Source organism: Heterocephalus glaber, unplaced genomic scaffold, assembly GCF_053883595.1.
Source record: "Heterocephalus glaber isolate CG9 unplaced genomic scaffold, H.glaber_assembly_v1.0 deba00001688, whole genome shotgun sequence".
Taxonomy (NCBI): Eukaryota; Metazoa; Chordata; class Mammalia; order Rodentia; family Bathyergidae; genus Heterocephalus; species Heterocephalus glaber.
The window spans coordinates 5,238,250-5,259,657 of NW_028258413.1; the positions used below are offsets into that span (position 1 = coordinate 5,238,250).

General features: G+C 37.4%; 2 protein-coding genes across 9 annotated transcripts in view; both read left to right on the top strand.

Moving 5' to 3' along the window:
* The first annotated feature begins 63 nt into the window (after positions 1 to 63).
* Positions 64 to 21,408, top strand: part of Tbck (TBC1 domain containing kinase) — a 221,309-nt gene continuing 199,964 nt past the window's right edge. For 5 of the 8 annotated variants that reach the window (XR_015446369.1, XM_021245450.2, XM_004866236.3 and 2 more), the window contains exons 1-3: positions 64 to 356; positions 6,351 to 6,572; positions 16,936 to 17,008. Coding sequence is in view for 7 of the 8 variants with exons in the window: in XM_021245450.2 (XP_021101109.1) it covers positions 6,380 to 6,572; positions 16,936 to 17,008 (266 nt within the window). In the remaining variant the exon portion in view is untranslated. Of the gene's footprint in view, positions 405 to 679; positions 816 to 6,350; positions 6,573 to 16,935; positions 17,009 to 21,408 lie in introns of all 8 variants that reach the window. The other 3 variants (XM_087198701.1, XM_004866237.3, XM_004866238.3) reach the window with 3 other exon arrangements.
* Positions 825 to 6,344, top strand: LOC147821899 (small integral membrane protein 30). The gene has a single exon (XM_087198709.1). The coding sequence runs from the start codon at positions 2,377 to 2,379 to the stop codon at positions 2,554 to 2,556; it is 180 nt and encodes a 59-aa protein (XP_087054835.1). The 5' UTR covers positions 825 to 2,376; the 3' UTR covers positions 2,557 to 6,344.

The following is a 21,408-nucleotide window of genomic DNA, read 5'->3' on the forward strand; positions in this document are numbered from 1 at the left end:
TAGTTTGGGCAGGCACCCGGCGGCCGGAAGTTGGGGCCCTTTCTCACTCTTGGGTCGCGCGGCTGTGAGGTCAGAAGTGGGGCCCAGGTGGTGTGTGCAGGAGGAGAAGGCTGTCGGCTGTCAGTGGGCAGTTGCGGGCGCGCCTTCCTGCCAGGTTCTGAGTAGCGGACCTCGGTATTCCTGGCTCGCCGGCAGAGGCCAGTCTCTGAGCTCCCGGCGCACCAGCAGCGACCTGTATTGTGGAAGCCCCTGAAATGCAGAGCTGTGTGCATTAAGCCGGAGCCACAGCGTTGGGGCCCCGGGTAGGCTCTCCTTCACCCTTGTCATTGTGCCCGCCTGCGTGCCCAGACCCTAAGGCAGGTACCCGGGTGTCCTCGTGTTGTGTGTCGTCGTAGCAGAGGCTGGTAGGTGGCATAAGAGTGTCAGGTGCAGCCCGTGGCCCCCGTGTCAGCTGCGAGAGATGGAGTGAGCTGTAGAGCTTCTTGCTGGGCACCGTCTCCGTCCTTTGCTATAGCCATCTTTCCTCAGTAACAAGTCTTTGGGAAACTGTAGGCAACTCTCGAGAGTAACCACTGAATAATCGCTTCACAGGAAGACTTAAAGAGCAGGGTAGAGAATATGGAATCTTCCTCTCCATTACTTAGCAAAAAATACGGACTTTTGCTTTTCCATGTTTCAGAGTTTCAGAGTTTACTCCCTTGAGAAGTAGGAGAAAGTGAAGCAGTGGAAAAGGGTGAATTGAAAATTGTCAGTGACTGTTTCTCAAAGCCTCGTGTCCCTGTTCCTCTGTTTGAGACAGATAACTTTGAATGAAGGTATATGAAATAAATAAATTATGTAATTCCATTTGCCCATTGAGAACATGCGAATAGTATTTTATTTCTGATAAAATTAACATCTTTTCCTTAATGTTGACATTCACTCTTTTCATTCGAGTCGTTCAAATCCAAGCTCTTTCAGGGCAGAGACTGTGTCTTGTTCACTGTCCTTGGCCTAGCAGCTGGAAAAAAAAAATTTAGGGGTTTCAAAGTGTTTGTTGAATGAATTTTCAGACCCAACCACTTATATTGTTTTCCTCTTGTAACTTGTCACCTCAGTGGGTTTTTTCAACTGAAAATCTAATGGTACTTTGTAGTAAGATTGAATAGTGTAATAGTTGTGTCTCACCCTTCGTACTCTCGGCCTGTTCAGAGATAAATACCTTTAAACCTTTTCTAATTCTAGGCCTGTTTGATAAATTAAAATGCTAATTCTTTTTCTATCGATGTCTTAAAGTAGTGTACTCACGAGTTGTGTTGTAGCCATAATTTTTCCTCCAAATTTTGGAATTGTTATAATCACAAATTTTACTTTTAGTATTAGCTATTTTATTACATATATATGTACTTTTTCACACAAACTTTTGAAAGTCTATTTTGACTCCTTTTTTAAAATGAGAAAAGTAATGACCTTCATTTATCAAGGCAAAACCCATATTCACCCATGTTACTGAATCTGTATGTTCTGTTCCTATGCTATGCTGTTTGCAAATGACCAGACAGTTCTGAGAGCAAGCAGGAGATTTTATTCAGTGGCTAATGAACAGACAAGGGGAGCTCTCTCTCTATGCACATTCTCCAGCAGCTCTGGGGTCTGCAGTTCTATAACTCTGGGTCATGAGGCGGTATGGCAAGCGTGCTGTCATCAGAGCTTTTCACAGAGAAGGAAGATTTCTAGGAGTCAGGGTACCATTCTCTTTCCTAATTTGGGCGTGTGCAAATGTGACATGGTTTGATAGGTGTTTTTTTAATTATTCTAAAGATTATAACGAGTCCAAGTTCTTCTGGAGTGTCAACATGGTGCCACAACCAGATGCAGTAAATCTAGAGTTCCCCTTAATGGTTGGCAGTTCGAAGTACATGGTTATCTGCTGTGAACGTTCAATCAAGCAACATCTGTAAGCAACTAGAGCTGATAGGACAGCCGACTATCAGTAGTTACGGAGTTTAGTCTGGTAACACCTGTGCTTTCTCTCAGCTGGCCCCTTACTTGCATATTGCCAAATTTAATATTTATATTTTATTTCTTAACCATATTTTTTGCTTTATGTGCTAAAAGCCAATCAAGTGTTTACAGTATTTGTCTTTATAATGATTCCTTAGTGCAGAGCCAAGCAGCATGCTAGAATACATTTTCTTCTCAATGTTTTTATTTCATAACCCCTGCCCTTATTTAAGAAGCATTTTTATTCCTGTAATGGCTGCTTCCCAGAAGGCGGTGTCACGTGTCACTTCTTAGCCTCAGCTTTCGGAGATCCGGAAAGGGAGAATTTCAAGTCAGATAGAATTTTACATATATCATTTCTTTGGAACCTTCAGCCTCCTGCATCCCGACATCATGACCGCAGTTTCAACACAGTTGTTCTTAGTGGTCATTTCACTACTTCTGGTTCTGCCTGTTGTTGAAGCAGTAGAAGCTGGAGATGCAATTGCTCTCTTGTTAGGCGTGGTTCTCAGCATTACAGGCATTTGTGCTTGCTTAGGGGTGTATGCACGAAAGAGAAATGGACAAATGTGACTTTTAAGGGCCTGCTGATTCAAACTTCACCCTGAAAACCTTTGTACTACTGAGACCCAACCTGAACCTTGGTCTCTAAAGTTACCAAGAAATAGTCAGTAGGGTTTTTCACATTCTTGGTTGTTTCTGATAGAAGGGGAACAAATCAGTATTTGTTAAGTGAGGAAAAATGTTTTCTTTATAACAAATAATGCACTGAAAAATGCAGCCAATAGTTTGTTACTTAGAAAGCAGGCCAAAGATTTAACATGGCTTTAAAATGGATAAGTAATATTTCATAGTTTGAGAATTACCAGAGCCCATGAATTAGGACTAAAGCTTTTGCCCAGAATCTCCCAAATCATCAGTGTTTAGCTCCAATCACTGCCTCCTGAAATGTTGAGGCTTTTTCTTCATGTTTTCAGATTTTTATTTTATTTTGCAAGTTAATATTGTACTTAGACATCAAACAGCCAAAAATTGAAATTTTTATCTCTGGGGGAGAAAGTTTAGAAAAAGAATATATTCAACTTATCTAATATTGGAATGAAGAAAAGATTTAATTTTTTTTACAAAACCCTTTATATTGTCAATAAAATGGAAAAATAATTTACTGTAATAATACCTTTAATATTGAGTGAAATCAGTATTCACTGAGAAGTACAGTGCTATTTAAATATAAATCTATTGCAAAAAAAATGAAGCATTTTTGTGGTATTAAAGTCAAGTTGATTTTTTCTTCCCTGCTGATGGCTAAAAATCATGCCATAGTGAAGTGCACTTTATTTTATAGATTATATACCTAGATTTTTACCCTCCTCATTTTTTACTTTAACCCACCTCACTTTATTGGTTTTTTGCTTTCTGATGGATGTCTTCTCATTTTTTGTGTAACACACACAGAAGTTTCTATTCCATTCCTTTTGCTTGAAGTCATTCCCCTTGGAGCAGAGCAGCTCTTTGTCTAATCTGAACAAAATTGCATTCTGATGTTTGGATAGTTTCTATCCTGTGTTTATATTTATTGAACTTTTGAGTAAATTACATTTTTTCTTAACACATCTTTTTATTGTTTCCCTCCCTCTGTTTTGCTAAAATATATCTTAAAGAAATTTGCTTTCAAAAGGTATGTGGATGGTAGTTGTGTTTTTTAATATTTTCTTGGCTGTAGGCTGCTATTTGCTGTTATGATTGATTGCTTGGCCACATCTAGAATCACAATTATGTTCCTTCGAATATTTTAATATTCAAATATTTACTTTTTTAAAACTTCTGTTCTTGCTGATGAGAAGAAAACCATTTCTCTGAAATGGCTAAAAATTTCTGGATTTTTATCCCGTTATTCTGGATACTTTGAAAATTTATGGTGACCCATTTAGGTGTGTTTATTCTCTTGGCAATGAATTCATTCCAAGGAGCTAAGATGTATCCCAGTGTGCGTCATTTTTCATTTATGCTTCTTGAAAATACAAACCTTTTAAACTTACCTTTAAACTATGGGGAATTTTCTTTTATTCTGTCTTTCATAATTTTATCTCCTTTATTTCTGTTTTTTGAAACTCTCATAAAGTGGTTTGGTTTGTGGCTTGATACATACATGTTATCTATTTTCTTATATTTCATCTATTTGCCTTTTTGCTGCATGTTCTGAGCCATTGTGTGAACTTTGTTTTCCAGTGTTTTTATTTATTTTGGCAGTCATATAATTTCCACTCATTTTTGTCTTTATTTTTTCTCACAGTCTCTTAATATTTATGAGGTGAAATTTACACTATTTAAAATGCATTGACTTTAGTGACAGTTCAATGAGTTTTAATGTCTGTATTTACACTTTAGCACTACCCTAATCAATATACAGGACATTTCCACTATTATGAAAAGTTTCTGTCTTTCTCTATCCACTCAATTCCTTCTTCCCCACTCTGAGTATTACCTTCTGATTTCTATCGATACGTTTAGAACTATAGTTCTGGAATACATTTAAAGGGGCCATGTAATATTTACTCTTATGTCTGTTTCTTTCATCAACGTAATGTTTTTGAGATGTATTTATGTTTTGGCATGTTTGTTCCTTTTTTGTTGTTGGATAGCATGGCATGGTATTGGTATGCTGAAACTTGTTTATCCATTTTGTCACTCAATTGTGTAACATTTGTGTTGCCTCAATTTTTTAACTACTATGAGGAGAGCAACAAACTCCTACACATGCACCAAAGGGGATTCATATAAGAAAGACCAGGGCAGTATTTGTTCCTGATATCCCCAACCTGGTGACAACTTAACGGTCCAGTAACATTTTAATGGACAAATATTCATTTTCTTGGGTGAATGCCTTATAGAAGTTAGGGATATTTTTGACCTTAGGAAAGTTTTCCAAGTTCCTGTTCCCTTTAATATTCCCACCAGCATTATGTTGAAGTGCCAATTCCACATTCTCTTCAATACTTGCTATTGCCAGTCATTTTAATTTTGGCTCCTCTGACAGAAGTGAAAAGCATCTTGCAGTGGTTTTAATTTGCATTTTTCTGATCTTTCTTATATGAATAACCTTATGTATATAAGCAGGAGTTTCTCTGAGAATATAATAGCGAGATAGTGTTAAAATTTTAAAGCAATTGTACCAATTTATAATCCCACTTACAGTATATGTGTGGTCCAATTTCTTAATCTTTAAAATTTCTTTTTATCTTGGTTTTTACTAGCTAGTGCATATAAATTCTCATGTGGTTTTAATGAGCAATTCTTTTATTGAGATTATTTTTGTTCTCATGTATCTATTGATCATTCCTTTTAATTCTTCTGTGAAATAGTTTTCTGTAACCTTCTGTTTTATAGAGTGGATATAATATTTTCTCACATCTGTCTAAACATATGTTGGGCTTTTCAAAAATTATTTTAAGTTCCTCTGAAGCCAGAATTTGGAGAATTTATTTTATTCTTTAAGCTTTGTAGTGTAGTTTCTCCTAAACTATCTGGTGCCTCTGACAGTTCATTATTTAAGAGTTAAGGCTGTCTGAGAGCTTTGTGTGTGTGGAAACCCTTGTTAACTGGCACACTTGTTTTAGAGTGGCTATGCGGGCAGCCCAAACTTACAGTGGTACTGCAAATTCAAGAAGTAAGAGGAACTGCCCCCCCCAAAAAAAAACAGTGTCTGTACCGGCTACTATAATTTTCAAACAAAACTTTTTTTTTTTTGCTTGGAGGGTAAATTATTGCCCATATTGAGGTGGCAAAATTGACTTTGTAATTTTCGACATTTCAAATCACCCTTCTGACTTTCAATTTTCTTCTGTTGCTCACCATTGTTCCCACCTTCTCTGAATCCAAAGAGGGCGAGCCAGCCAACCTCTTAACTATTACAGGTTGTATAGCTTCTTTTTTGCTATTTCTCATAAGAGCAGCCTTATGTAAGCATTCTGCTTTCTAGGAGTTTCTTGAAGTCTTTCCTCAGCTTAATAGTAGGTTATCCAAACTTTAGGTAATGAGTAGTGCTTTTTGATAGGAAAGTGCAAGAACACACTTGCTCTGCTCTTAAAAATTTTAAGCATCACTGAAGGTAAAATGTTCTAACTTTCCCTTTTTATGCTGTTGAAAATCTTTGAATTTGACTTAGAGCTGCATATATGTATTTACATTTGGGTGTTTTTTCCTCTGATACTATCTTGAAATTCTTAAACTTTCATATTTTTCACTGTAAAGTGATCAGATTGGCATAAGTTGTATAATAAATCTTCCAAGTTGTACAATAACTCTAAGGTGAGAAAATACTGCCTTAATGTTTGATTAATCTGTCATAAAATTCCCTCTGTTTCCAGATCATCTTGAAGAATTCAGGGCTCCAAAAATGTTTCCCTTGAAGGATGCCGAAATGGGGGCCTTTACCTTCTTTGCCTCAGCTCTGCCGCACGATGTTTGTGGAAGCAATGGCCTTCCTCTCACCCCAAATTCCATCAAAATTTTAGGGCGCTTTCAAATCCTAAAGACGATAACCCATCCCAGACTCTGCCAGTATGTGGATATTTCTAGGGGAAAGCATGGTGAGTTGGGTTTGCTTTTTGTGTTTTGTTGTTGTTGTTTGTTTGTTTTTCCTATTTTGTGATCTCTACTTTGTCACCAAGATTCAATTTTAAATATACACTAAGAATATAAAGAAATGAGTAGGTATGCAGGCTTTCTTTTTATGTTTGAAAATAGTTTTGGCTAACTGTTCACATGAAAAGTCCCTAGTTTTTAATAGCATTAGCCTTTTCATGTAGGATTATATTTAGAGAACTGAAGTAGAAAAGTTCAGCTTCATTGGTTAAAAAGTTGGGTGTTGCACTGCAAAAGTGTTGACTGTGTTTTTAGTAGTATAATTAGGTTATTCCATACCACACTACAGCTGCTTGTGGTGACAATACTTTTAATTATTTTAGAATTATTTTTGAAAGCTCAATTGGAGGCCAAGATTCCATATCTTAAAATTATGTTAAATAAATTTTAGTGAAATGTATCTAACTTTTTCAAATAAAGTAATTGGGAAATATAAAAAACATATGTGAAAGCAAACTATGTACTTGCTGATATTCAACTTTTTTTCCCCATAAAATATCAATTTCCTGTCTTTTAACCTAGTATTAAAGACTCTCATAAATGCAAACTTTATTGTATTCTGGCAAGTGGGCTAAACTGTACTTTGGAGTTGGCTGGTTTATTTCTGTCAGAAGTATTTGTTCTGAGAATGTTTGTGTTTTATTGAAAATGTTTTTTGTAATGATATTTATTAATGCCTAATGTTTGTGTATTATGTATCAGGAAATATTGTAATGTTTTACACATATTTTAACTAGAAATCCTCATAATTTTACTACAAGATAGGAACTATTACATTTTCATTTTTCAGATAAAAAATTTGAAGCATAGAGCAAGGTCACACAAAGTTAAATAATAAAAAATGGAATACTAATCCATAGTAATCTAAAAAATCATGCATTTTATTTTCTGTTGAAAGATTATAAAACTTGCTATAAGTCTATAATAATACAAACATCAGCACCAATTGAACTATTTGTTGCCTTAAATACTTTAGAGCTCTAACATATACTTAGTACCCTGAAAGTTTAGGTAGTGTCAGGAAACAGTAAGAGACATAGGAGAGTGATAAAAAGAAATAATTGTCTAGCAGATGATAGAAGTATTTGATTTTCATGTTCTTATGTATACACAGATATATTATGCATACCTACTTACATCTCTTATATACATATGAATATATACTAGTGCATGTATAACATATATGAATATATAGATACTAAAATATTTATGATTCCACTGTGGCCCTTTTTCTGTGCAAAACTGTATTTAATTGGTTAATCAGCAAATACATTCAATGCTTACAATACCAAAAAAAAAAAATACTTACAATACCTTCAATATTTACAATACTTAAATATATTCAATACTTACATACTTGGCCTAGCCTTCCAAGAGAGAACACGAATGACACCATATTGAGGCCTTGAGGATCTCTTTCCATAGGGAAGAAATTTGAAGGCCAGACTGATAGAAAACAGAGTTTGAAACAAAAATTACAAAGATGTTGGTGAGATGAAGATTTTTTTTTTTTCCGATACTGGGGATTGAACTCAGAACCTTGTGCTTTAGCTGAGCTAAATCTCCAGCCCTGAGATCAAGATTGTTTAGGAGCTACTCTTTCTTATGCCATGTCACATTTCTTTTATTCTGCTTTGGCATGCAGAACCTCTGTCTATTGAAGTTATAATAATTTAATACACTTTTTTTGTATATCCTTTTATTGGTACATTTTAGGTGTACAATATAATGTACAATATAATGACATTCATCATTGGAGATATGCACCTTTACATACTCTCTTGGTTCTTATTTTTTCCCATTCCCCTGCCCTCCCTTCAACCCCTCCATCCTTCCCTATTTACAAAGACTTTGTTTCCATTTTCTCATATTAATTCCACTCCCTTCTTTCCTTTCCCCTGCCCCTCCCACTTCCCCCTCCCCTTTGCCCCTTTTCTGTACACTCTTACTTGATTCTATCGCCCTCCTTGTGCAAGTTCCAAATATTTGAAGATGAGTAAATTAGGATCCCAATTTCCAAATAAACCCCAGAAATAATGGAGATGAATAGAGCCATGATTATAGTACAGTAATAATTATATGATGGGTGATATACAATGTCCTATGTTGCAAGAGTACAAAGGAGAGGATGTTAAATTCTGCATTGAACAATGCTGATATTAAATTCCTATCTAAAAATTTTGGTGGGATTAAGGGTTGTAGAACAGTGGGGTGGTTCTGTTTGTGAAACTTTATTTCAGTGGTACTGCGGGCCTAAAAGGGTTAATGGAGTTTTCAAAGACATTCTAGGCTTTTATTGACATACTCATAAGAAACAAAATTTTAGTCTTATTATTTCTTATTTTAAGAGAAATTTTCACTTCTTTTATTTATTATAATCTTACTTTTTTCCAAAAAGAATTTGAGACAAGTTGCAGACATCCATGTAATATTTAATACCAGTTGAAAAGCCTTTATTCAAAAGTCCAGAACCTGAAATGCATTGGGACTCAAAAGCCTTGGGACTTAGGAGCATTTTGGATTTCAGATTTTTATAGTAGGGTCGTTCAGTTTGTAAAGTCTGTACACTTATTCTGAAATCAAAACCTAGGGAAATTTGGAGTACTCTTATCTCAGGAACTTTGGGTAAGGAATACTTACTTACCTTGTATAATAGTACATGAAAGAAAAATGTGTAATCAAAATGTAGTAGGAGTAGAATAAGAATTCTTCCTCTGCTGTTTTGTTTAGTGGCTAGCGTCCATGAATCAAATTGGTAAAAGACAGATTAACAAGAGAAAAAACTCAGTCATTTATGAATGCAGGGGAGTTCACAAAAATGTAACTCAAAGAGTCAGTTAAAATTGGAGGCGAACTACCAGGTTACCAAAGGTGATGAAGTCCAGCAAAAGGGGTTTGGGCTTCTGGGGAGGGGATAAGTTGGTGCAAGGTGGCTATGAAATCTGTGGTAAAAATTGTTTAGTAAGATTGTCTATATAGGTAAGAGTCCTTCTTCTCTTTCTGTTTTGGAAAGTGAACACTTTTACAAAAGGAAATTTTTGTCACCTTTATCTAGGGAAATTTACGTGTATGTAATTTTTTTTGTACAGAAAGGGGGAGACAGCTAATTACCTTGAGCACAAAACAATCTTTACACCGACTGGTGTATTTGGGAGTGGCATACTCTGATCCTCTTTATGGAGAAAAGAAACAAAAGTCAATATAAGATAAAAGATCAGTAATATTAATGAATGTATAATTTTGTTCAGATAGACTATAAATCCCTTTGTAAACTTCAATAGGTCAGAGCAAAGAAGGAAATCCAAGTGATTCAATTATTTTTATAATTAGGCAACATACTGAGAAATTAATTGCTAGATATTAACCAAAACATGGAAAAATGATCCAGTGCAGGTTTTATAATGTTCATACAACCTGTTGTCCGGGTAAAATATGGAAACATTTTTAGAGAAACTTTGGGATGAGGATCTGAGATCTCATCTGGCTAAGTTTGCTGTGTTGTTTCTTTTGGTGTTGATCTCTGAGCTGGGGATTCTCTGACTTAACTGTCCCAAATTTTCTGTGGATAAACATTAAGGAAATGTGACACTTTGGAATAGCAGTTCTTGACTCAGTAGCCACAGGGATCTATGATAAGGTTTTAAAATGTCTTTGACCCCTTCAAAATTGCAAATGGTGTGTGTTTGTGTAGATGTGTGCACATGCATTGTCTTGAGGATAAATTTATAATTTTTATTAAATTTTTACAAAGAATTCCTAATTTAAAGTAAGGGTTTACAAACACTGGTGTGGCGTATCATAGATATGGGAAGATTATCTTCTTTAGGTAAAGGCAAACTTGAGACGTTCTGATGTAGGGTCCTGACTTGCCAAAGCTGACCTGACCTGTACCAGCGCAGTAGCATAGTGCGTCTTTACTAACGGCGAGGCCCCTGTGGGCTACTCTGTAAGACTTTACAGTGTTCGCACTGCATACCAGCCTCAGCCCAGTGGAGCAATCGGAGCTCGAGTCCAGTTCTCTGTCATCCTGGAAGGAAGACAAGAGTGCTTTCTCTAATTTACTTAAAGACAGGCGTAAAGACTCATGGAAACTAGCCCTACAGCAGACTGCAGTTAACTCCAGCCACTTGTCAAAAGTAAAGAACTTTTGGTAAGGTTTTTGTTGTTAAAAAATAACTTTTTGTCCAGATGTGGTGGTACACACCTGTAATGCCAGCTGCTCAGGAGGCTGAGGCAGAGGGATTGCAAGTTCAAGGTCAGCCTGGGCAACTTGGCAAGACCCTGTCTCAAAATTAAAAAATAGAAAGGGCTGCAGGTGTAGCTCAGTGATATAGAGCACTTGTCTAGTGTGTGTTAGAGGTCCTGGGTTCAATTCTCAGTACTGAAAAAAAACAAACTTTTTGCTAAAGCTATGTATTTGTCCCATTATTTTGATGACATTAACTAGACATTTAAAAATTATGGGGAACGTTTACAGATTTGTACATCATGTAACAATTACTAGATAATTAGTAGATACTGCCAATCCCTGCATGCTCCATAGTCCTCCCACCTCTTGCCCCCAGTCCACTTACAGATTATAAAGAATTTCCACTTGCAGGACTGGCCCAGTTCCCAAACTGCGCAAAGCTTGGCAGTACAGTAGATTATCATTATTACCCCTGGCTGGTGACCACATTTAGTCTTGCTTACTTCCTTATGCAGATCTGGAGTAGACCTGTCCTCTCGAGCTCTGGCAGCTGTTTAGTTCCTCGAACTTCATTCCTAAGTGTACTCCATTTCTTTTCACTATGGTACCTGTAAGCCTTTTTGGGGCTTCACTTGCTCTAATGGGGGTATTGTATCTGACAGGTTTTTCCTTTGCCTCCTTCTCTCGGGAAAATTCCTTCATTAGTCCTAAGTATTTCTTGAGCTCCTCCTGTTCCTTCCTCTACTTAAATGAGCCGCTGTGAACACTGAAGTAGGTCCTGCCTTACAGCAGATTCCCCTCTAAAGGGCACTGTCTGTAACTTCACTTAGGAACCTTCTGGTTGATTGTCACTGTCAGATAGAAATGATAACTGAACTTAATGGGTTCACATCTTGGTGAGTGCGTGCAAAGCCAAAAAGCACACCCAGGAGACAAGATAGTGGAGAAAGATGGTCCACATCAAGTAAGCAGAGCAGTGGAGTTGCTATTTGCAAGCAATGAATGCCTTCCCCAGGGACGAGAAGCATTGGCATTTTATTTAGGGAGCCTGTAGAGTTCCTGTAGGGAAGCACGTGTAGTGGGCGGCACATTTCTCCGCATGCTGTTTACAGCACACTGGCACAGTTGAAGGTCATAGTTCAGAAAGGAAAGAGGTGAACACATTTGTGGGCCAGCTGAGATCATTACATTAGAGCATACGTTGGAAGGCTGAAAATGGCAAACAAGAGCACTTCTGGAGTGTTCTGTTCAGTAGTACAGCAAGCTCAGGTGACTGAAGAGAGCAAAGCAAAACATTTCGGTGAACTTGGCTGTTGTGTTGTTCTGTTTTGTTTTGTTTTGTTTTGCAAGTTTATCCAAAAAGTTTTGGCTGAAAGAAAAAAAGTATGCTTTGAAAGTTCGTTAACGTAGGAGTTTGCCTGTAAGAGTGCCTGCCTCACCGAGCGGCTAACATAACCGATCCCCTTATCCACTGTAGCCTGGTCTGTTAATCCTTGGCCAGCTCAGCCGCCTGGTTAGTCTCCTCAGCCCTGACCTTCATGTTGCCGGTTACTCTGCTTCTGCCACTTGGCCTGCCCTGGCTCTCAGCCCCACTCTCTGCTAGGATAACATAGGTCATGGGTATGTAAAAAAATTCATGTATTTTAAGTCTGGCTTTGAGGAGTGAAAATATAAATGACTATAAGAAGGCTAGGAAATTTGATTTCTTGTTTATATTGGCAGTGTTTATTGCCCTAAAAAATGTATGTGCCTGAAGAGTAAATAACTGAACTAGAGAGAGTAGTTTTGTAAAGCTCTGTTTCTTCCAAAACACCCCAGTCATTTTCATTGGATCTAATTTGAAATTTTTAAGTGTCAACTCAACAACCTCCTTAGTGAAAAGCACATTTTTCTCGATGATGTAATACCACCTGACTTTGGTTTGGGCTGCACTTATTTGTCTCCTCACAGAATTCTGATTTTGGTTCCAGTTTTGCCCCTTTATTCTGTTCTTGCTGTGCACATATTTTGTCATTCTTAGTTTCCCCTTCCCTGGCCACTTTCCTTCTTTGTAGTTGGAGTTCCTTGTGACATGTGGTCTGTTTTAGTAACATTGTTTTCACATGTTAGGTTAGCTCAGAAGTCAGGCCCTCACTGTTTTCCATAGATCATTCAAAATTGATTCAAGATGGTATTTTCTTGCTAACTCAGCAGAATGAAATAGTTAATCTCAAGAATAATAGGCATTTTATTAAAATTTGAAACTGGATTTATTTTTTTAAAGTGAAGGAAAATATATTTAAAAGAAAAAAGTAAAGTATGAAAATGCTTAGATTAACAAATTTAATCTTTCTCTTTTGAACTTGAGATCTCCGCTGAAGCAGAGTAAGGATCATGAATGGCATTTAGTTTGGTATTGATTATTCAGAAACCTTTCAGTGATTGCTGGTAAAATCAAAAGCAGAATTATTTACTTGAATAGCTTTGAAGTTCAAGTAGAAAATAAATAGAATTATGAAAGACCTAAAAAGATACTTAACACATTCACAATGGGACTGTAATTCATGTCTCACTGACAGGTGGCTTAAACCATGGGTGGCACATGTGTGACTGTCCCATTGGGCTGCTTTTTATTAATTTTACTAGTGAAAAGACAGATAAAAGTGATTAGATCTGTTTGTACCACTAGTGGTACAAGTCGCCCGATGGGACAGTCAGTGGTTCAAGCTGCAGGAATGCATTAATCCCATATCTATAGCATATGCATTTCAGCCTACATGTCTGTATCAAGCTTTTATCCAAGAAATGGGATATAAATAGGATATAATCAAGATTAATTGCTATGTTTGGCCTGCGCAATTATGGAGGTTGACTAGTCCATTCAGAACCTTCAAGAATGGCAAGCTGAAATCTTGGGCAGGACCTGAAGCTACGTCTTGGGCGCAGAATTTATTCTTAAGAGAATCCTCAATTCTGTGTTAAGGTTGCTCAGCTAATTGAATCAGGATCACCCAGATTATCTGGGACAGTCTTCGTTACCTAAACTGATTATAGACTGTGACCTTTTATAAAATATCTTCACAGCAACATCTAGATTGGTGTTTTTGGAAAACTGGCACTATAGCCTAACCAAGTTGATTCATAAATGTGACCATCAGAGTGTCCTGGTACCGACAGTGTTTTTTAGTCACAGTATTTTTCTTTGTTGGTTTTATATTTTTATGTATTTATTTAGATATTATATTTTAAAGATGATGAGCTAGTCTGTTTTCATTGTGAACAAAGAAATGATGCAGAAACTATTCTAATAACCCTTCATATTAAGATATAATTCACCTTTTTTCTGAATTAAAAAAGATAATTTAAATCATTCTTTTATGTTTCCCCACTCAGCTTCTTTATTATATTTCTTTCTTAATCTTCAGTTTCTTATTTATATGTAGTTCAGGCTAACATACTATGTGATACTTGGCATTCATCAAATCTCTGTTAGAAAGAAATGATTATTTCATAATTGTTGTATGTTCACCTTAGGGTCACATTTGTTTTTTATAAATATTGCCACTACATTGCTGATTTATATTTGGCACATTATGATTCCCAAATAGTTTATTCTGTGAGACTCTGTTGTTTTTATAACAAACAGAAGTTATTTTGAAGCATGGTCCGGTTTCAGAATGAAGAGTCTAGTGAGCTCTGGAGAGGCGTGTTCGTGTTGGAAGCATTGCTTTGCTGCACACTTCATTGACTCTGGGAAAAGCAGTGCTATCCTGCCAGTGAGAATGGCTCTGCAGTATTGAAACAAGCTCTTCAGAGTTCGGTGGACTCTTGGAGCTTTGGCAGACTTTGGCAATTTGCATTTCCAGATGAAGCCTGACAAAGGTTAGTGTAGTGCCAAACACTGGAAATGCCTTACAGATATATTTATGAATATCCAATATAAAATGATTAATTAATGGGACACATTTTAATAAATTCTGATGTTATATTTTAATATCGGTGCTACTGATATATCTAGTTTACAGCATGAGCATGAAATTTTCTGTACAGGACGTGTCTCTGTTTAGATAATGGATGTCATCTTTTCTCATGGCCACATCATGCCCTTTCTCTAAGTAATTAAACATTTATAGTACATGCCTAAATGTTTTAGGTGACATTCAAGACGCTCATAATGCAACACGGGACAAAACCAACATTATTTCTGCCATCATGAAACATGAAAGACCTTAAAAATGTATGAACATTTGAGTTGAATGCTGTAAAAGAAAGCACAGTGTAGAGTAGAGTTTATTATAGGAATAGCAAATCAGTTTGGGACTGACAGGAGTTCTTGAGGAAGAAAGTCACATTTAACTGAGGCCTGAAGCATGAAGTAATAAACACTAATAGTGGTGGGCACTATTCTGTGTCCCTACTATAAACCCACAACCTCACAACAACCCTATGGGGTAGACACTGTTATTTTCTTCCTCTTGCAGAAGAGGAAGCTGGCGAGGAGGTTAGCAAACTTCCCCAAGGTCGCAGAGCTGAGCACTGAAACTGGGGTCTGAGCCAAGTGAAAGATCTGTGCCCTTAGCCGTTACCTTCCAGGGTAGAAACGGGCTGGAGGTGAGCGGGCAGTGTCATTCAGGCAGTGGGTTTATATGATGAAGAGATTGTTGCAGTAACTTGGACCCAGATTGGACCCCCAGATGAAGAAAATTATATAGATCTTGGAAATATCTGGGTGATAGATGTAGCAGGACTCTGCGGTTTTAAGAAAGGCAGATGACTCGAGTTTCTGCCTAGAGCAGCTGGCTGGGTAGTGCTGCTGAAGAGCACAGACTTGAAGACAAACTTTGAGTTCAATTTTGTTTCAAGGTGACTTGTACTAATGCAAGAACTTGGCTATAAAAGCCTGCAGTTCAGAAGCGAATTCTAAGCTTGGCATAACATTTAATACAGTACTTTTTTGGCCTTGGGAGAGATGAGGAGAAAACATAGCTCGAATCACAAGTAGTGGAACAGGCCGTACTTTTGTTTGGGTTGAAGAGGTGATGCTCCACAGAGGAGACTAAGGGGAAGGAGCCATTTAGGGGTAAGGGAAACTGACAAAATGTGGTAACACAAAAGAAAGGAATACAGCCTCTGTTTTGATTTTCTGGTAAGATTTTCTGTTTTTTCTTTTAGGACTTACTCCCTTTATCCAATCACTTGTTGGTAGGTACCTAGGCTGACTCTATTATCTTAGCTATTATAAATAGTGCTGCAATAAACACGGTTGTACAAGTATCTCTGTGGTACGCTGATTTCATTTCCTTTGGATATACACGCAGAAGTAGGAGAGCATTTTTAGTTTTTTGAGGAACCTCCATACCATTCTCCATAATGTCATTGTGTTTTATGTTAACCTGCTTCCTTAGGATCCATTTTGCATGGAATCTTATAATACCGCAGTTTCTTTTAATCCATACTTCTGAAATAATTTTGCCAAATACTCATCGACTTGTAAAGCCTGTTGTACAAGTGTTGGTCACTAGAGATAATGGATAAGAAAAAAGGTATGCATCAGAACTATGCTGTCTTATTCTTAGATGATTTGTTGGAAAATAAAAATTACATCATAATATTCATGTGCCTATTACCATTTTATATTATTTAGTCTCAGTCCCACTCATGTTGTTGCAAACTAATTCCAAGTTAATTTTTTGTTTTTCTCCAGACTCATAATTCAGAACATTTCTACTCTTCTCAAGTTTCTGAACTCAATTTCAAAGATCTGTATTTAAACCAGACCATCAAAGAAATCTGTACCTAGCTGCTCAGTTTCCCCTTCCCTTCCAAATATCTTTGTATGTTTTTCTAATATTTTACTTCTACCAGTCTATATCAGAAAAATGATCACTTCTTTTTTCCCAAGGTTAAATTTTCTATTTTTCTTGAAACATGTTAGAGAAAACACAAAGTGAAAAGTAATTATATTTATGTGATTTTATTGGATGTTTATTCTATATATTTGGAAATAATATAATATGTGTTTGGAAAGCTCTTCTAAAATACTATTTGTACTATATATTAATATTTTTGGTAGTGTGTACTCTTGTTATTAAAGCATCACGTTAATCACATGTAAAATGAATTTCCTTTGTTTTCCTCAGAAAGACTGGTGGTGGTGGCTGAACACTGTGAGCGGAGCCTGGAAGATTTGCTTCGAGAAAGGAAACCTGCGAGGTACTGTGTGATAAACAGCAGGGCAAATAGATGAAGAATGGAAACTGGCAGACAGGCATTTTAACTAGAAACCACAGGGCTTGGTTTCCTCCTGTTACTGGTTTAACAGTACAAACCAGGTGCAAATTTTCACTCTAGGAAATTTATTTCACAAGCTACATAAAAATTTAAAATTAACATTATACAGCGTTCAGGTTTTGTGAAATAAGTGTTGTCCAAAGTGCCTAAAAAACCTCCTCAAAAGAACATAGGTATATGAAAGATTGAAATCTTCTAGTGTTAAGCATTTCACTTCATGAGAGAAAGTTTATCTTGAGGAAAGGAACTGCATGGTAGCTAGTCAAAGGATGCTGATATTCCTAGGGATACGATGAACTGTGTTGAGCAGGACATTTTAATGATGCAGTTTGAATTCAGGTGTTTCAATGACTTAATTTACTTTCTATCTCTTGGTAAGAAGACTGTAGTCTAGACTTTTATTATAAGCACATTATAAAATAAGCTATTTCATAGACTTTCTGACATTATCTTGCCATGAGTCTTTAAGGCATTGTAATCATCTCTCTATCTTTCTATACCTATGGCTGGAGTTTCGGCAATGTGGTGGAAGGGAAGGACCATAAGAGAGTACCCAGACTATCCCAAGGATGGGCCAGTTTGAATTCCAAAGGAAGATGCACTAAAAGCCAGGATGATCAGTCCAAAACAGTTATTAGGAGAACTCACAGAATGCTGCAACTTATTCTGCAGACTTACAGCAAGAAAAGATGGTGTTCTCCCTAGGCATGTATGCTGTGAGGGTCAGGACCTGGCATTTATATGAGTGTTTAAGGCATTTGGATTCAGGGGTGAGGCCACCTTTCAGGGTTTTGGGCAACATCCTGAATACCCTTGTAAATGCTAGGGAATGTTTAAAGGCTTGACTTGGACAGAAGACTGTTAGGAAAAACCTGCAGCTGGATGAGTCACTGAACAATCAAGCCACTCTGATTTTTGTTTCAGACACAAAAATAAATTGAGGGTGAGGGAGAGGTAGATGAGAAACTAGGGTAACTGTCCTAGTTTTTAAAAATAATCTTACCCTCATTGATAACACTTTGCCTTCACCACAATATTCTGAATAAAAATAGACTTTTTCCAAGGGGAATGCCAGGTGTGTGGGTGCATGCCTATATTCCCAGCACTCACAAGCCTGAGGCAGGAGGATCACCCCAAGTTTGAGACCAGCCTGGGCTACATAATGATTTCAAGGCCAGCCTGAACTAGTGAGACCCTGTCTCAAAAATGAAAATTAACTTAAGTTAAATTTAAAAAATAACTTCCGGAGGGGGGATTTATATCTTACTAAATGGTAATACTTTTGTAGAAGGTAAACAAGTAAATTGAATGAACGAACTTTCTTGGTAGCTGGATGTGGTGGTGTATGCTGGTAATCTCAGCACTCTGGGAGGCTCAGACAGAAAGATTGCAAGTTCAAGCCCAACTTGGGCAACTTAGTGACTCTTATCGTTTATATCTAGATGTCCTCCCAAAGCTTCATGTGCTCATAGGTGGAGTTTCTGACAGGTGATTGGATTATGGGGCTTATAGCTGGACGTGTAGTTAATAGGTGGGACCTGGTCCCAAGACATAGGTTGCTGAGGATGTGGCCTCCCTCCCAGCGACAGCCTCCTGTGACTGTGCTTCCCGCCCTCAGCTGTCCTCCACAGACCCTTCCACTGTGCCCTTCCTGCCTTGGAGCTGGCCCACCACAGACTGAATCCACTAGAAAACACGAGCAGCCAAACCGCTTCTCCTTTAAGTTGCAGTTGTCAAGCACTTTATCTCAGTGATGAGAAAAGTGACTGAGACTGTGACATAGCAGGACCCTCTCTCAAAGATAAAACATAAAAAGGCAGTGGGGATGTAGCTCAATGAGAAGGCCCTGGATTCAATTCAGAGTACAACAACAAAAACCCCAGAAGGGCTGGGGATGTAGCTCAGTGGCACCGCGCCTGCCTTGCAAGTGCAAGGTCCTGAGTTCGATGCCCGCAAACAAAAAAAAAAGCCCAGAAGAACTTGTTTCATGCTTTAAATGACTTGGTTTTGAGTGGCCTCTGGATTGAACAAAGCAAATGACACATGTGCAGTGGTGTATCTGACCTGTGGCCCCCAGGCTGGATGCTGCTCTGTGTTAAGAAAATGCAGAGAGATTTGTTGCTTCTAGCCATCATATTATAGGTTTTATATGTGGCCAAAGTCAGTTCCTCTTCACTCAGTACGGCACGGGTGTCTGTGAGCAAAGGATGGCCTAGAGACGCACCACCTTCTTTAGAAAGTCTACTCTAGGTATTGAAGTGACTTTTCTATGTGTTAGAATGCAGCTTAACCTTATTTAGTGACTATGCTTTCATAGTTACAGTTTTTGTAATGTCACCAATCTTTGATTTTTTTAAAAGAATATACAATATTATTTATGGTCACTAGTTCATATTTATGCTGTGATTGATAGGCCACTTATCCTAAAAAGAATTTTCTGAGAAGTTAGTTGACATTCAGATTTAAAACTAATTGTAGCTACATCTTTAAGAAAGTAATATTGTAGCTAAGCCTGGGTTAAATTTGTATAAAGATTTACAATGTATTATGTATGATATAAAAGCTGCTAAGTAGACAGCCATGTCTAAGCCTCTTAATTTTTCAGATCTGTAAAACAAGGAATTTTACTTAATATATGACTCACTTTAGAGCACATTGCTTTCAGCTTAATATCTTGTCTCATATTCATTACACCAGCTAATATTGATCAGTTGTCCTTATAAGTTTTTTCATGTTTTCTTATACTAATATATGAAAGTACTATTTTTATTTAAAGGGTAGATTCCTTGACTAAAGAATGTATGGCAAATCTAAGCTCAAAACTTCAGTACAGTAAGTCTCCGACTTATGAACATTTGAATTGCATACTGTCATAGGTATGCTGTATAAGATTCACAGGTGTACTGTATCAGACTCACTTTGTCAGATTACAAATGAATCCGACTTACAAATGTTTTCCCGGAGTGGAACTCATTTCTAAGTCGGGCACTTTACTGTACTATGATTTAAAAGGCTAAAATTAGGTAGAAACATCCCTTTCATGACCTCGTAATTGATTCCACTCCTAGACACAGCCCTCTTAAATTATGTACCCTAGGATCTTATTTGCCTCACTTTAGTCCCAGCCCTGCCTAGGTATTTAAGAGAACAACAACAAAAAATATGTCCACAAAAAGATTTGCAAGAGAATGTTCCCAGAAACATCATTCCATGTAGCTCCAATGGTATGAATGCAAATGTCCGTTCATGAGATGTCAATATCATAAAGGAGGGAACTGTAGATGAACTTTGAAACTATTATGCTGAACAAACAATCCAGACATAAAGGATTACATTCTTCCATTTATATGACATTCCAGAGCAATCACTATTTATCTGTGATGACAGAAAAACAGGCCTTGTTTCTGGTTGGTAGAAGGGAAGAATGTCAGAACTAATTCAGAAAGGTCTTGCCAGGGTACTTTTGAGATGATGGAAATTTCTCACATCTTAATCAGGTGTTATTTATGTGATACATGCTTTTGTCAAAACTCACTGAAATATACACATTTCACCTAAGTCAATTATACCTCAGTTTAAAAAAAAATGCTGAATTATTTACTTGGCGTGGCTTTTGAATGTCTCGTAAAGAAATATTACTACATTGTTAATGAAGGTATTCAGTCCAGGGGCTTACTTCCTTGCATTTCTGTTTTTTACAAAAGACAGTATGAATTCATTATTGCTAACCCCACTATCCCCTATCCGCATCTCTAGTGGTTTAGCATTACCTCGTATAATTTCTCTGGGTCAGAAATTCAGGAATGGTTCTAGTTTAGGAACTAACCTTGTAAGCTATAAGGTTGCAGTCAAGGTACAGGCTGGGACTGCAGTCTTCTGAAAGTTTGACTGGGGCGGGGAGAGTGTCTGTCCCTAAGACAGTTCACTCAAAAGATGGTGCAAGTTTTTGAAAAGAAGCTTTGGTCCTTCCTTCTGTTGAACCACAGGCTGCCTGAGTATTCTCACAAAGTGAGCAATCGTAAGAAAGTAAAGACAGCAAGGTAGACTCTGCAGTGCCTTTTGTGGCCTACCCTCAAAAACCATACTGCCATTTCCACAACACCCTGTGGTTGCACAGGTCAGCTGGTAGCTCGGTTCACTGTGGGTGGGGACGATGACTCCACAATATCAATTTTGGGAGTCAGGAGTCGTCTCGGACCATCTTGAGGCTGGCTAACACATGACTCATAGAGATTGTCTGAGGACTGTTAATATAAGGGAAATGCTAAAACAGCATTAATATCAACCAAAAAGAAAAACTGAAGTTCTTGAAATTATTCAGT

Coding starts and splice junctions, on each gene's coding strand:
- LOC147821899 (XM_087198709.1), top strand. CDS start 2,377: ATGACCGCAGTTTCAACACAGTTGTTCTTAGTGGTCATTTCACTACTT.